Below are 15,959 nucleotides of genomic sequence, written 5' to 3'. Positions count from 1 at the left end.
CAGAAGTCAAAATGGACCCTGAATTCTACTGAGTCTGTTCCAGCCCTAGATTTCTTCCTATTCAACACTGGTCCACTTCAGCCTCATGGTTAAGCCCAGAACAGAGGTGATTGTATGAGTATTCATTTTCAACCCCAATTTATACTAATGGTTGCATAACTCACTCAATTTACTAAAGAGCAGTATAGGGTGAATTTTATATGATATATACCTGAATAAAACTGCTTTTGAAAAAGAGTAAAATGGAAAACTGAAATGTAGGTTATCTGAAGACACAAAAAGATCAATTTATAAAATTCAAGTGAAAAACTACACTTGTTTGAGATTCAAAAGTTTATTGACCAAAATATGCTAAAATAATGAGTAATACATTCAGATATATTTAGTACAAACAATATACAAATGTGGGGAAAGGACTCTGGCATCAAAAATGACAAAATGTTCTATACATGAAAATAATTATGGTGCTAAAAAACTAACTCACTGCAGCAAGTAATTAAGGGAGCCTGGTTACAATTAAGTACAGGAAGGATATTAAAACTTCCAAAAGATATTTCTGTGAGCCACAACAGAAGAATAAGAGCAACAGAGTAATTGGAACCACATCCCAACCCACTTCCTTGTTGTTTACCAATATCATCTAAGAACACAGTTTAGATTCTGACATTAGACAATCTTGAGTGAACAACTTTAAATCATATTAAGACTAAAAAAATCAAAAGAATTTTATGACAAGGTTTAAAAGTTTATACCCTTGAAACTACAAAAATTTTGATGCCCTTGAAACTACAAAAATTTTATAAACCACATCCCGGCAGTTGTCATGTCTCCACAATGAACTACTTGAAATTGTTTTGTTGTGGTTGAGGCAATTATCTCTGAGTTAATAATTAGCTACTAGTCAAATCAAGTATAATTTGTATATTGCACACTAGATCACTTTTAAGAGACCTACAGAATTCATTTTTAGCAGCTGACAGATAATTCACAGTTTATCCTATGTAATGCAATCAAAACAAGTAGAGAGGTATGTTTTTTACCACGGCATAAAATTGTACTTACTTTCCAGGCAGCTGAAATTAAGTACAAATGTTGTGTTTAATGCAGATGAGCATATATATATATTATATATATATATAATATATATATGTATATCACATACATACACACACTCAAAAAAGAAGAGAAGTTCCCTATTATGCTACTTTGAAAACTATCTAGAAATAGCACTTCTCATTTACATAAAGCAAATTTTAATCATTTCATGGTTTGGTTTTTTTCTTTTTGGATATAGAATGTTATCTTAAATTGAAAGACAAAGTAAAGTTTAAGATTTTTCTGTTATGAAAAGTTAGTGTTTGCTAACACCGGGCAAGACATTGAGGATATCATGGAAAATAAAAACAAACACTGTCCCTATGCTCATGAAACTTAGAGTCTCAAGGATCAACATGAACAACAAACATCCAAACAAACACACACACGCACACCAAAAATGACTAAAAAATGTGTGTGTGTGTGTGTGTGTGTGTGTGTGTATGTATGCACTCACTTTGAAGCAGCTCTAGAGGTGATTCCATCCTCCTCTAAATGTCCCCCACAGGAAAACACTCCACATGGTGAATTTCTAGTTAGATGTTAGAAGACATTTAAGCCTGATGATAGAATTTTTTTTCCAAGCTAATTAATTAATAATTGAAGTATAAAGTAGTCTTACATAGAGATCAGAAGACTTAAGTAGAGTCCCAATTCCAAGACCTGCTACATAATTTAGGAGACCTGTGCAAAATTTAAAATATAGGTCTCTTGTTCAAAAATTACTATGAATTTCAAGACAGTGAGAGCAAGACATTTAAACTAAGCCCAGAACCCTCTATGACTGCACAGGTCACACACCACGGTTTCCGTACTTATTAGGTGTGCAATATTTATGTAATAATTTAACCTACTTGAGGTTCCTTACACTCTAAAATTAGGAAAGGGAAGAAAAGATTTTTCAGCTCCTTCCCATAACTAGCATCTGTGGTTCTCTGTAAAAGAGCAAAACTACTCATTTGAAGAGAATACTTTAATCCTTTTATAAAACCATTAAAATTCTGAATGTAACTCAAAGCTGCTGTTAAAAACCCATACATAGTATTTCACCTTCAACCATATTGATGTTTCTTATTTCTATACACCTCCTTAATTTTGCCTAAGAGAAAAAAATCTCCAAAGCAGTGTTCCAAGTTTACTATTTTCCCATGTATGCCATTTAAATCTGAAATTCCCAACTGAGGTCTCTATGTCTAGAAAGTAATTTTTCCCACAGTAAAATGTCTCCTTGCACAAATTAGATATTTTCTTTTTTCTATCCTTGAAAAATTATCTATTCAGAATCAACTTCCACATATGGTATAGCATCTGGGTCTGATCCAGTAAAAAAGAAGGCAAAATGTCATGTTGACAGTGAGTTAACCCTTTCATTCCAACAGTTTAGTATTTAGTGCAACATAACCCATACCTATCTAAACTAGGGGTATTAATCTGACAGAATTCTGGGAGTTAATTAACTTTAATGGGAAAATTATATCTTTATTTTCATAAATCTCTAATAAAAATTTAGCAGTTTCTTCAATTATGCATATAGATAACAAAATCACCAGAATATTAGCACTACCTATCACTTTATCACCAATAAATATACATACTTGCATATCATATTAATTATTACAGATTTTTTGAAATATAATTTATGCTCAACCATATCTCAAAATTGTAATGGTATTAAATCCATTTCTATATCTTGAAGTGTAACATGTTAGTAAAAATCACGTTATGCCTAGAGCAGCAGCACATGCCTATAATCCCAGAAGCTCGGGAGGCTGAGGCAGGAGGATCATGAGTTCAAAGCTAGCCTCAGCAAAAGCAAGGTGCTAAACAACTCAGAAAGACTCTGTCTCTAAATAAAATACAAAATAGGGATGGGGATGTGGCTCAGTGGCCAAGTGCCCCTGAGTTCAATCCCCAGTGCCCCTCCAATCATGTTATTATAATACAAAAATTATTTTACATTGAAATACATTTGCTTCCTTTGTAACCTTAAGTATCTCATGTCATTAATTTTAAAATATGATTTCAAGGTTAGGTCACAAATTTCACCAGACTACCAAAGGGATCCATGGCACACAAAAGGTGAAGAGGCTGTGATCAAATGAAGTTACAGAGTTCACATGACAATAAAATAGGAGAAACTATACTCTTGGCTCTAATAGTAATAGAATATTCTAGTAAGAAGTCTCAAATTCTACCTTAACAACATCCATATTACAACAAAATCTTCATGGTTCATTTATTTTAATATGAAAAGAAAAGCATCAAAACAGAACAATTTTTGTTATGATTTTCTGTTGCTTTTTTTATCTGTTATTTTGCTTTTTTGGTTTTAGTTGGGTTTTTTTGTACATGTGACCACAGGATTTAATATGAAAAGGTAACTCAGATATGTTTCTAAACTATTACCTAAAATGTTATTTGAATTGGTACCTGAGATGACAGTAGGTTACAATCAATGAACAGTCCTTTTCCAGTTTTACATCTTTGTATCAGTCCAGCCATAATGGCTCCATATGCATACAGGCCAGTGGCAAGATCAGTCATGGCCACTCCTGGGCGAACTGGATCTCCATCCTGATTTGAAGTTGGGTTGAGAAAAACAGAGAAAATTAAAAATTAAAACCATTATATTATTCATCAAATATTCTACAGTTAAATAAAGGAAGTAACTATATATGAAGTATGCAGACACGCACACAAATAAATCAAACAAGTTACTATTGAGGGTATCTGCTGATGGGAATATATTTATTTTATTGTATATTAAGCCCTATATTTCTTTCCTCAGCCCAATAACCAAACTACACCAAGCCAAATGAAATAAAAGATTTTTAAAACACATCAGAAGTTCCTTGTTTAATATATTTGCCCTTTTTTTTCTAAAAAAATAAATAAATTATTGAATTTAAATTTAAATAAGTTTATTGTTGGGGAGAAAGGAATAAAGCAATATTGTCTGTTAGGTACAAAGCTGTCTCAGTAAGTAGAGAGCCTGATCTAATTTTCTTACTATCAAGTTAATAACTGGCAAATAGTTTAACAGCATTTGCTTAAAAAAAAAAAAAAAAAAAGAATGCTTCTCAATTAAAGGCTTTTATCAAGATACCTCTGGTTTAGGATTACTATGACAAACCTAGAATCTATAGATTTATAGGACATGGGGCATGAGGCACAGGGCATGAGCTAGGCAACTATCTGGGTAAAAAATAAAGATATTTCATGGCCTATAATGCTGCTTTCTGCAGGAGATAACCTGTTTAAATTTTTAAGGACTTTACCTTCTGCTCAGGGTTTGAGAATTTTCTATTGTGATAAGAAAGAATCTGGTGGCCTCTCTCAATATCCAGGACTCTCTGCTTTACCTGTGCCTCTTAATTGTATGTGTCCTTGAAATTATAAATAAAAGTCTATCTTATTAGCATCTCTAATTCATGTAGTCTAATGTAATGATCCAATCCTTGGCTCATATGAAAAGATGTTAGAACTGTGCATGACACACAGTTAGTCCTCTATACAAGCCACGTATCGAAATTATCCACGTTATCAGTCATTGTTATATCAGACAGTTTCTACTTTGACTTCTTTGAATTTTGCTAAGCCTTTCTTTGCAAAATATATCTTAAGAATTCATATTTCATACTTCATCCAGTTGACACATTCATTCATAAATATCTTTATTCATTAATTCCACCTGCTATTGAGTCATTTTCAGAAACTATCCTTTCCTGCAACCCACGTGTATACAATGTTAATCATCTTACAAGAATAACAAATAATGTTAAAAGCAAATAATTGAGACAATAAAGTGGCTAAAAATTTTTCCATTGCTTTTCAACATAATTTCAAGTAATATATGGCCATGAGAATGGGGAGTATCTAGCAGCCTTCTATTACTATTGTCGAAACTTGTGATGTAAATGGCTTGAATCAGCAAACTTCAATTTTGTTGTTGGAAGTTAAGACTATCTAATGCATCACAAGTGAGAGACAAGTTCAAATTTAAGTTTATAGATATGTGGTTTCTTGCTATAAAATGAGTATATTTTAACCTTTTTAATTCTCAGATAAATAGGAAAAATTAAGATAATAAATCCTTTAAGTTATATTTTAATTTTGTAAAACAGGGAACTATATCTGAATAATATAACTACATTATCCAGGATAACAACATGAGATATATGAACTTTAAAAAAACAATAATACTAATTATATAAATCATGAAAATGGAATAATGTTTTACCCCCATATTAGAGAAAACACTGTCACTGGTAAAAATGACCAAATGATCATTCAAAACTAATTGAAAGAGACCTGCTAACACATTCTAGATTCAGAAATACAAATATATTAAAGTAAAATCATGGAAAAAGATATATCATGAAAACAGCAACCATAAGAATACTGGAGTAGTTACATTCATATCAGATAAAATATACTTTAAAACAAAACAAAAATGTTACTAGAGAAAAAGAGGGATATTTCATAATGAGAAAAGAGACAAGATATTGGGAAGATGTAAAGATTATAATTATATATGCACCTAACAACAGAACTGCCAAAGCAATAGTTTTGAAGGTAGAAATAGACAATTCGAGAATAAATAATAGTAAAGTGAAATGAGCAAATTTTAATAGTGGATGAAACAACTTAATAGGACATAAATTAAAAATGAGATTGACAATATAAACCAACAATATCTAACACAGCTAAGAACAACAAATGAACATTCTTCTCAAGTACACATAGAACATTCTCTAAGAAAGACCATATCCTACAACATTAAAAAAGCTAAAATAAATTTTAAAGAGGTGAATTCATATAAAATGTACTCCCAAATCACAACAGGATGAAATTAAACTAACAGAAGCATATTTGGGACTCAAAAATATGTCAACAGTAAAAAACATGTTCCCAAATATCAATGAGTAACAGAGGAAATCACATAGGAAATTAGAAAACATTTTTAGATGAATGGAAAGCAACTAAAGCAGTGTGTGAGGGAAATTTTTCTGCTTTACTAAAGAAGCAAGATCTAAGATCAATAACCTAGTCTTCCACCTTTAGAGTGTAGAAAGGGAACAACAAACTCTACCCAAAGCAAGAAAAAAGGAGGAAATAATACAGATCACAGCAAGATATCATGAAATAAAGAATAGAAAACCAACAGAAAAATGTTTAAAGTTGATTCTTTGAAAATACCAACAAAATTGACAAACATCTAGCTGAATTTTCCAAGGGGGGAAATAAAGAGAGGCTTCAATTAACTAAAATCAGGAATAAAAGAACATCATAAATGACCTTTCAGAAATAAAAAGAATTACATGGGGATTGTTGAACAATTGGATGTTAAAAAGTCAGATAACTAGATGAAAGGACAAATTCCTCGAAAGACATAAACTACAAGAATTGATTAAAGAATATACAGAAAAACCGAATGCACATCTATTAGAAAGATTAAATTAGTAAACAAAAAACTTTCAACACAAACAAAAAACCCTGGCTTCCCCACCACCACCATTACCAAACATTTAAATAATTAATACTAATTCTTTACAAAGTCTTCCAAAAACTAGGGAAAAGAAAACACTTTTCAACTCATTTTGCGAGGCTAACATTGTATTGCAACACGATCATCTCAACGGATGCAGAACAAGCATTTATTAAAGCTCAACATTTTTCATAATAAAACACTCAACAGACTAGGAATAGAAATGAACTTATTCAATCTCATAAAGGGCATCTATTTTAAAAAATGCAACTAATACCATTCTTAAAGGTGAAGGACTGAATGCTTTTCCCTAAGATCAGGAAGAAGACAAGTATACCCACTCTTACCATTATGACTCAACTTTATACTAGAGGTTTTAGCCAGTGTAAAGAAGAAAAATAAATAAAGGAATGAAGACTGCAAATAGGAAGTAAAACCATCTCTGTTTGCAGTGATCATCCTGTGTCTAATAAATCTTAAAGAATCCACTAAAAACCTCTCTGAATTAATAAAGGAGTTAAGCAAGATTACAAAACAATACATGAAAATCTACCGTATTCTACACAGAATAGACAAACCAAAAGTGAAATAAATAAAATAGTTACAAAGTCAGATAACTAGATGAAAGGACAAATTCCTAGAAAGACATAAACTACAAGAATTGATTAAAGAATATACAGAAAAACTGAATGCACATCTATTAGAAAGATTAAATTAGTAAACAAAAAACTTTCAACACAAACAAAAAACCCTGGCTTCCCCACCACCACCATTACCAAACATTTAAATAATTAATACTAAACATTTAAACATTTAAACATTTAAATAATTAATACTAATTCTTTACAAATAACATCAAAAAGAATAAAATACATAGAAGTAAATTTAACAAAAAAAGTGCAAATGTATATTCTGAAAACTATAAAACATTGTTAAAAGAAATTAAAAACCTAAATAAATAGAAAGACATATTATGTTCATGAATCAGAAGATTTAATATTCTTTTTTTAATTTTGATTCATTGTGCACAAATGGGGTACAACTTTCATTTCTCTGACTGTACACAAAGTAGAGACACATGTAATTATACATGTACATAGGGTAATGATGTTTGTCTCATTCTATTATCCTTCCTTCCCCCACCCCCTCCACACCCCTCATTTTCCTCTACACAATCCATCCTTCCTCCATTTTTGCTATCACCATCCACTTGTCAGAGAAATCATTCAGCCTTTGGTTTGGGGAGATTGGCATATTTCACTTAGCATAATATTCTCCAGCTCCATCCATTTACTTGCAAATGCCATAATTTTATACTTCTTTAAGGCTGAGTAATTACCCATTGTGTATATATACCACAGCTAATTTATCCATTCATCTATTGAAGGGTATCTAGGTTGATTCCACAATCTAGCTATTGTGAATTGAGCAGCTATGAACATTGTTGTGGTTATATCTCTGTAGTATGCTGATTTTAAAGTCCTTTGGATATAGGCCTATGAGTGGGATAGCTGGGAAAAATGGTGGTTCCATTCCAAGTTTTCTAAGGAATCTCCATACTGCTTTCCAGAGTGCCTGCACTAATTTGCAACCCCACCAGCAATGCATCAGTGTGTCTTTTTCTCCACATCCTTGCCAACATCTATTGTTGCTAGTATTCTTGATAATCGTCATTCTAATTGGGGCAGATGGAATCTTAGGGTGGTTTTGATTTGCATTTCTCTTATTACTAGAGATGTTGAACGTCTTTTCATATATCTGTTGATTGCTTATAGATCTTCTTTCGTGAGGTGTCTGCTCATTTCCTTAACCCATTTATTGATTGGGTTATTTGTATTCTTCATAAATTCTGGAGATTAGTGCACTATCTGAAGTGAATGTGGAAAAGATTTTTTCCCACTCTGTAGGCTCTCTTCACATTGCTGATAGTTTCCTTTGCTGAGGGAAAGCTTGTTAGTTTGAATCTATCCCACTTATTGATTCTTGCTTTTATTTCTTGTGCTATGGGAGTCATGTTAAGGAAGTCTGATCCTAAGCTGACATGTTGAAGATTTGGACCTACTTTTTCTGCTATAAGATACAGGGTCTATGGTCTGATTCCAAGGTCCTTGATCCATTTTGAGTTGAGTTTTGTGCAGGGTGACAGATAAGGGTTTAGTTTCATTCTGTTGCATATGGATTTCCAGTTTTCCCAGCACCATTCATTTGTTGAACAGGCTGTCTTTTCTCCATTGCATGTTTTTGGCACCTTTGTCTAGTATGAGAAAGTTGTATTTATTTGGGTTTGTGTCCATGTCCTCTATTCTGTACCATTGATCTACCTGTCTATTTTGGTACCAATACCAGGCTGTTTTTGTTACTACTGCTTTGTAGTATAGTTGAAGTTCTGGTATTGCAATACCCTCTGCTTCACTCTTCCTGCTAAGGATTGCTTTAGCTATTCGGGGTTTCTTATTCTTCTAGATGAATTTCATGATTGCTTGCTCTATTTCTATGATATACGTCATTGGCATTTTAATTGGAATTGCATTGAATCTGTATAACACTTTTGGTAGTACGGCTATTTCGACAATATGAATTCTGCCTATCCAAGGAGATCTTTCCATCTTCTAAGGTTTTCTTTAATTTCTTTCTTTCATGTTCTTTGGTTTTCAATGTAAAGGTATTTCACATAATTTGTTAGGTTGACTCCCAAGTATTTTATTTTTTTCGAGGCTATTGTGAATGGGGTAGTTTTCCTAATTTCTCTTTCAGTGGATTCATCACTTATGAATAAAAATGCATTAGGGTCTGAGGATATAGTGCAGTTGGTACAGTGCTTGCCTCACAAGCACAAGGTCCTGGGTACAATCCCCAACACCAAAAAAAAAAAAAAAAAAAGTATTAGATTTACAAGTGTTGATTTTATATCCTGCTACTTTGCTGAATTCATTTATTAGTTCTAGAAGTTTTCTGGTGGAGTTTTTTGGATCCTCTAAATATAGAATTATGTCATCGGCAAATAGTGATATCTTGAGTTCTTCTTTTCCTATTCATATCCCTTTAATTTCTTTCTTCTGCCTAATTGCTCTGGCTAGTGTTTCAAGGATGGTGTTGAATAAAAGTGGTGAAAGAAGGCATCCCTACCTTCTTCCAGTTTTTAGAGGGAATGCTTTCAGTTTTTCTCCATTTAGAATGATGTTGACCATGGGCTTAGCATAGACAACTTTTACAATGTTGAGGTATGTTCCCACTATCACTATTTTTTCTAGTGTTTTGAGCATGAAGGAGTGATGTATTTTATCAAATGCTTTTTCTTCATCTATTGAAATAATCATATGATTCTTAACTTTCTGTGTGTTGATGTGGTGAATTACATTTATTAATTTCAGGATGTTAAATCAACCTTGCATCCCTGGGATGAAACCCACTTGATTATGTTGCACTATCTTTTAAATACATTTTTGTATGTGATTTGCTAAATTTTGTTAAGAATTTTTACATCTATGTACAGTAGGGATATTGGTCTTGAGTTTTCTTTCCTTGATGTGTCTTTGTCTGGTTTTGGTATCAGGGTGATATCAGCTTCACAGAATGAGTTTGGAAGGGTTACCTCCTCTTCTATTTCATGGAATATTTTGAGGAGTGTTGGAATGAGTTCTTCTTTGAAGGTCTTATAGAGCTCAGCTGAGAATTCATCAGGTCCTGGATTTTTCTTGGTTGGTAGGCTTTTGATGGCTTCTTCTATTTCATTGCTCCAAATTGATCTGTTTAAATTGTGTATGTCAGAGGAAATAAAAAATTCTTAGAGGTAAATAAGAACAAAGTTCATATCAAAATCCAACATCATATCAAAATCTCTGAGACACTATGAAAGCAGTACTTAGAGAAAATTTATTTCATGGAGCGCATTCAATAAAAGAAGAAAAAAATCAACAAATAAACGACCTAACACTACAGCTCAAAGTCCTAGAAAAAGAAGAAAAGACCAACACCAAAAGTAGTAGAGACAGGAAATAGTTAAAATCAAAGCTAAAATTAATGAAATTGAAACAAAAGAAACAATTGAAAAAATTGACAAAATAAAAAGTCGTTCTTTGAAAAAAATAAACAAAATTGATAAACCCTTAGCCACACTAACAAAGAGAAGGACAGAGAAAACTCAAATTACTAAAATTCAGAATGAACAAGGAAATAACACAACAGACACAATTGAAATACAAAATGTAATTAGAAACTATTTTGAAAATCTATACTCCAACAAAATAGAAAACTCGAAGACATCAACAGGTTTCTAGAGACATATGAATTACCTAAACTGAACCACAAGGACATATACAATTTAAATAGATCAATTTCAAGTAATGAAATAGAAGAAGTCATCAAAAGCCTACCAACAAAGAAAAGTCCGAGACCAGATGGGTTCTCAGTCAAGTTCTACAAAACCTTTAAAAAGAGTTCATTCCAATACTCAAAGTGTTCCATAAAACAGAAGAGGAGGGAACCCTTCCAAACTCATTCTAAGAAGCCAATATCACCCTGATACCTAAACCAAACAGAGACACATCAAGGAAAGAAAATTTCAGACCAATATCCTTCATGAACATTGATGGAAAAATTCTCAACAAAATTTTAGCAAATTGCATACAAAAATATATTAAAAAGATAGTGCACCACAATCAAGTGGGTTTTATCCCAGGGATGCAAAGTTGTTTCAACATTCAGAAATCAATAAATGTAATTCACTATATCAACAGACTTATAGTCAAGAATCACATGATTATTGCAATAGATGCAGAAAAAGCATTTGATAAAATACAGCATCCCTTCATGCTAAAAATGCTAGAAAAAATAGGGATAGTGGGAACATTCCTTAACATTGTAAAGGCCATCTATACTAAGCCCATGGCCAATATCATTCTAAATGGAAAAAAACTGAAAGCATTCCCCCTAAAACCTGGAGCAAGGCAGAATGCCCTCTTTTACCCCTTCTATTCAACATTGTCCCTGAAACTCTAGCCAGAGCAATTAGGCAGACCAAAAAAATTAAAGGGATATGAATAGGAAAAGAAGAACTCAAACTATCCCTATTTGCTGATGACATGATTACATATTTAGAGGAACCAGGAAATTCCACCAGAAAACTTTTAGAACTCATAAGTGAATTCAGTAAAGTAGCAGGATATAAGATCAATGCTCATAAATCTAATGCATTTTTATACATAAGCGATGAATCCTCAGACAGAGAAGTTAGGAAAACTAGCCCATTCACAATAGCCTCGAAAAAAATAAAATACTTGGGAATCAACCTAACAAATTATGTGAAAGACCTCTACAATGAGAACTACAGAACACTAAAGAAAGAAATTCAAGAAAACCTTAGAAGATGGAAAGATCTCCCATGTTCTTGGATAGGCAGAATTAATATTGTCAAAATGGCCATAATACCAAAAGTACTATACAGATTCAATGCAATTCCAATTAAAATGCCAATGACGTATATCATAGAAATAGAGCAAGCAATCATGAAATTCATCTGGAAGAATAAGAAACCTCGAATAGCTAAAGCAATCCTTAGCAGGAAGAGTAAAGCAGAGGGTATTGCAATACCAGAACTTCAACTATACTACAAAGCAGTAGTAACAAAAACAGCCTGGTATTGGTACCAAAATAGACAGGTAGATCAATGGTACAGAATAGAAGACACGGACACAAACCCAAATAAATACAACTTTCTCATACTAGACAAAGGTGCCAAAAACATGCAATGGAGAAAAGACAGCCTGTTCAACAAATGGTGCTGGAAAAACTGGAAAACCATATACAGCAGAATGAAACTAAACCCCTATCTCTCACCCTGCACAAAACTCAACTCAAAATGGATCAAGGACCTTAGAATCAGATCACAGACCCTGCATCTTATAGCAGAAAAAGTAGGTCCAAATCTTCAACATGTTAGCTTAGGATCAAACTTCCTTAACATGACTCCCATAGCACAAGAAATAAAAGCAAGAATCAATAAGTGGGATAGATTCAAACTAACAAGCTTTCCCTCAGCAAAGGAAACTATCAGCAATGTGAAGAGAGCCTACAGAGTGGGAGAAAATCTTTGCCACTCATACTTCAGATAGAGCAATGATTTCCAGAATGTATAAAGAACTTAATAATTCTTAAATTTGATCTTTTCATGATATCCCATCATTATTGGAGGTTCTGTTCATGATTTCTTGCCATCTTTTCTGTTTGGTCAAATTTTCTTTTCAAGATTAAAAATTTTGTCTTCATTGTCTGAGGTTCTTTCTTCCAAGTGATCTAGCCTGTTGGTTATGCTTTCTATTGAGTTTTCAATTTGGTTTATTGTTTCCTTCATTCCAAGGAATTGTTTGTTTGCTTGTTTGTTTGTTTTTCAGAATCTCTCTTTATTGAAATGATCTTTGCTTCCTGCATTTGCTCTTTTAACTATTTATTGGTGGGATCATTCATTGTCTGCATTTGCTCTCTTATCTCATCCTTTGCTTCTTGGATCATTTTAATTATGTATATTCTGAACTCCTTTTCTGACATTTCTTCTACCATACTGTCATTGGATTTTATTGATATAGCATCTAGGCTTGTTTGGGACACTTTCTTCCTTTGTTTTTTCATGTTGTTCATGTATCTTCCCCTCTAGCACTGTGAATCCAAGGCATTGCAGTTTCCCTCCTGTAGACTTATAGTGTCCCTGCAGGTTTCCAATACCTCACTTTAAAGTAGTAGATCAACATTAGCAGCACACAAAATAAACAATGTACATCCTTAATCCAAATAGTCCCTAGTAAGATATTGGTTGTTAGCATGAGAAAAGAGAGAAAGAGTCTCCAAGGAAACAGATAAGAGGAAAATAGAGAGTGAGAAAAATAATAAAAAAATAAGAATAGAAATAATAGTAGGAATAATACTAATAATAGTAATAATACTACTAGTAAAAAAAAATTCAACAATAAAATTATACTGTACTTCTCAAACCTCCCTAGTCTTCAGTAGTCTGATGCCTGAGAGGTACTTGATAATGTGGTGTCCCAAGAAAGGAGCTGTCCCACTAGGGATGGTGCCCTCCAGGTCAGGAATGATCCATGATAGTGGGCAGAGGCGACCCCATGTGTTGGTAGATGTGTGGCCATAGCATGGGCGATAGACTGCGCAGGGCACTGGCGCTAGACTGTGGGCTGTGGGCCTGGGCATAGCTGGAGTTCAGAACAGGTGGTGGGCCTGGGTCAGGGCACCTTGATATTCTTAAGATGACAATGCATCGCAAACTGATCTCAAGTTTCAATGTAATCCTACCTATACAAATCCTAGTTGCCTTTTTTGCAGAAGTAAAATTTATCCTACAATTCATAGGGAAATTCTAGGAACACAGAGTAGCCAAAAAAATCAAGGAAAAGAACAAAGTTGGAGGACTCATTCATCCCAATATCGAAACTTACCATAAAACAAGGCAATGTGATACTAGCATAAGATAAATGCATAAATTTAAAAAATTCTCAGATTTATATGCAGTTAGTTTTTTTAACTATTAAAATAAAATTTTTACTTAGAATTTAAATACAAACTTCTAATGAAACAATTTTAATTTATAAAGAATTCCCACTGAAAAATCATAAAAGGAGTTACATAACATGAAATACTTACAAAACCTAAGGTTTTCATAATAAGAGGAAAACTAATGTTCAGGTGAAATTATGTATAAAATATGGCTTTGAAAATGTAGATAACAAAAGTAATTTAGTATTACATTCACACAAATCCGTTAATTCTAGGAAAGAGAGCTCTAATTCTTTGATATTTGTATAATTGCATTTATAGTAAGGCAGTTAGAGAGTTCGTATCATTTTTTAAAAGTGTGTAATAAGGTATTACTCATTAATTATATTTGTTTGTAAATATAAAGTTTATATTTATCCATAATCTTTTAACACATTACTGAAAAATATCATGAAATGATCACCACATGTTTAAAATGAAGTAGTTCCAATACAATAGATTAAACAAAGTTAGACCCAGTCAGTGTATATGTCTTTTCTAATGATTATAAATTATACTTCCAAATGATTTTCTCATCTGTTTAATTAGGACATGAGATTAGATATTTTTTTCATGTCAACAGCTTCTGAATTCAGAATGAACAAGTGATACATGCATGAATGGGTGAATTTTTGAAAATTTACATTGCAGTTAGTTTTGATAAGCTTTCCAAGACAATATAATTGGGAAAGAATGTTCTTTTCAAAAAATGATTTTATATATACATACACTGTTGGTGAGAATATAAATTACTACAGCCATTATGAAAACCTGTGTGGAGGTTCTGCCAAAAAAAAAACACTAAAAAGAAGAATAACCAGTTCATCCAGAAATCCAACTTCTGGGTATTTATCTAAAATATATGCAATCTGTTTGTCAAAAATATGTCTTCATTCCCATGTTCACTGCAACACTATTCAGAATAGCCAAGTTATGGATTGAACCTAAGTATTCATTGACAGATAAATGGATAAAGAAACTGGGATGTACATGAATAACAGAATGTAATTCAACCTTTTTTTTGTAATTCAACCTTTAAAAAGAATAAAAGTCTGTCATTTTGCAATAACATGGACAGAATTGGAAATCATAATGCTAAGTAAAATACACCAGGCAAAGAAAGACATATCTCACATATTCTCAACTATATGTAGAATCTAAAACAATCAAACTCCCAACAGCAAAGAGTAGAATGGTGGTTACCAGGGAAGAGGATGATAAGAAAAGAGGAGATGATGGCCAAAGGGCACAAAACCTATCACATGGGTGGAAGATACTTGTTTCTAAGTTCTATTGCATACCCTGATGAACACAATTAATAATACAGTATTTATTAAACAATTCACAATTGCTAAGAAAATAAATTTTCAAATGTTCTCACCACAAAATAGTGTTATGTGTTTGAGGTGATGGATATGTTAACTAGTTCGATTTAATTGTTCCACACTGTACTCACAAATTATAACATTACTTTATTCCCCATAATTTTATAAATTGCCAATTCACAATTTAATAAAACAAATTAAGCACATAAAAATAGACCTAAACATAATAGCTAAAACTATTAAACAGAAGAAAACAAAGAAGTAAATCTTTATGATCTTGGATTTGGCAGCGATTTCTTAGATATGACACTATAATATGAAAATCCATTATAAATATATTCCTGTCACTGAAGAATTGTCAACATGCCAACAGACTAAGGAAATGAAAACAAATCACCATTTAGTGAGCAGGAAGCCCCACAGAGAACCAAATTGTGGCTGTAAGTGACTAACTATTCCCAGGTGCAATAGAACAGAGTCTGAGAAGGGTCTGTATAGATGCGGGGTAT

The 15,959-nt window shown here is 32.6% G+C and overlaps 1 protein-coding gene across 2 annotated transcripts in view; it reads right to left on the bottom strand.

Annotated features, from left to right (window-relative positions):
* The window catches only part of Sugct (succinyl-CoA:glutarate-CoA transferase), a 752,240-nt gene that overhangs the window by 593,415 nt on the left and 142,866 nt on the right, over positions 1-15,959 (bottom strand). For both annotated transcript variants that reach the window (XM_047562477.1, XM_047562478.1), the window contains exon 8: positions 3,526-3,669. In XM_047562477.1, the coding sequence (XP_047418433.1) occupies positions 3,526-3,669 (144 nt within the window). The remainder of the gene's footprint in view (positions 1-3,525; positions 3,670-15,959) is intronic.

Source organism: Sciurus carolinensis, chromosome 8 (assembly GCF_902686445.1).
Source record: "Sciurus carolinensis chromosome 8, mSciCar1.2, whole genome shotgun sequence".
Classification (NCBI taxonomy): domain Eukaryota; kingdom Metazoa; phylum Chordata; class Mammalia; order Rodentia; family Sciuridae; genus Sciurus; species Sciurus carolinensis.
This window is presented reverse-complemented; position numbering and strand designations above follow the sequence as displayed.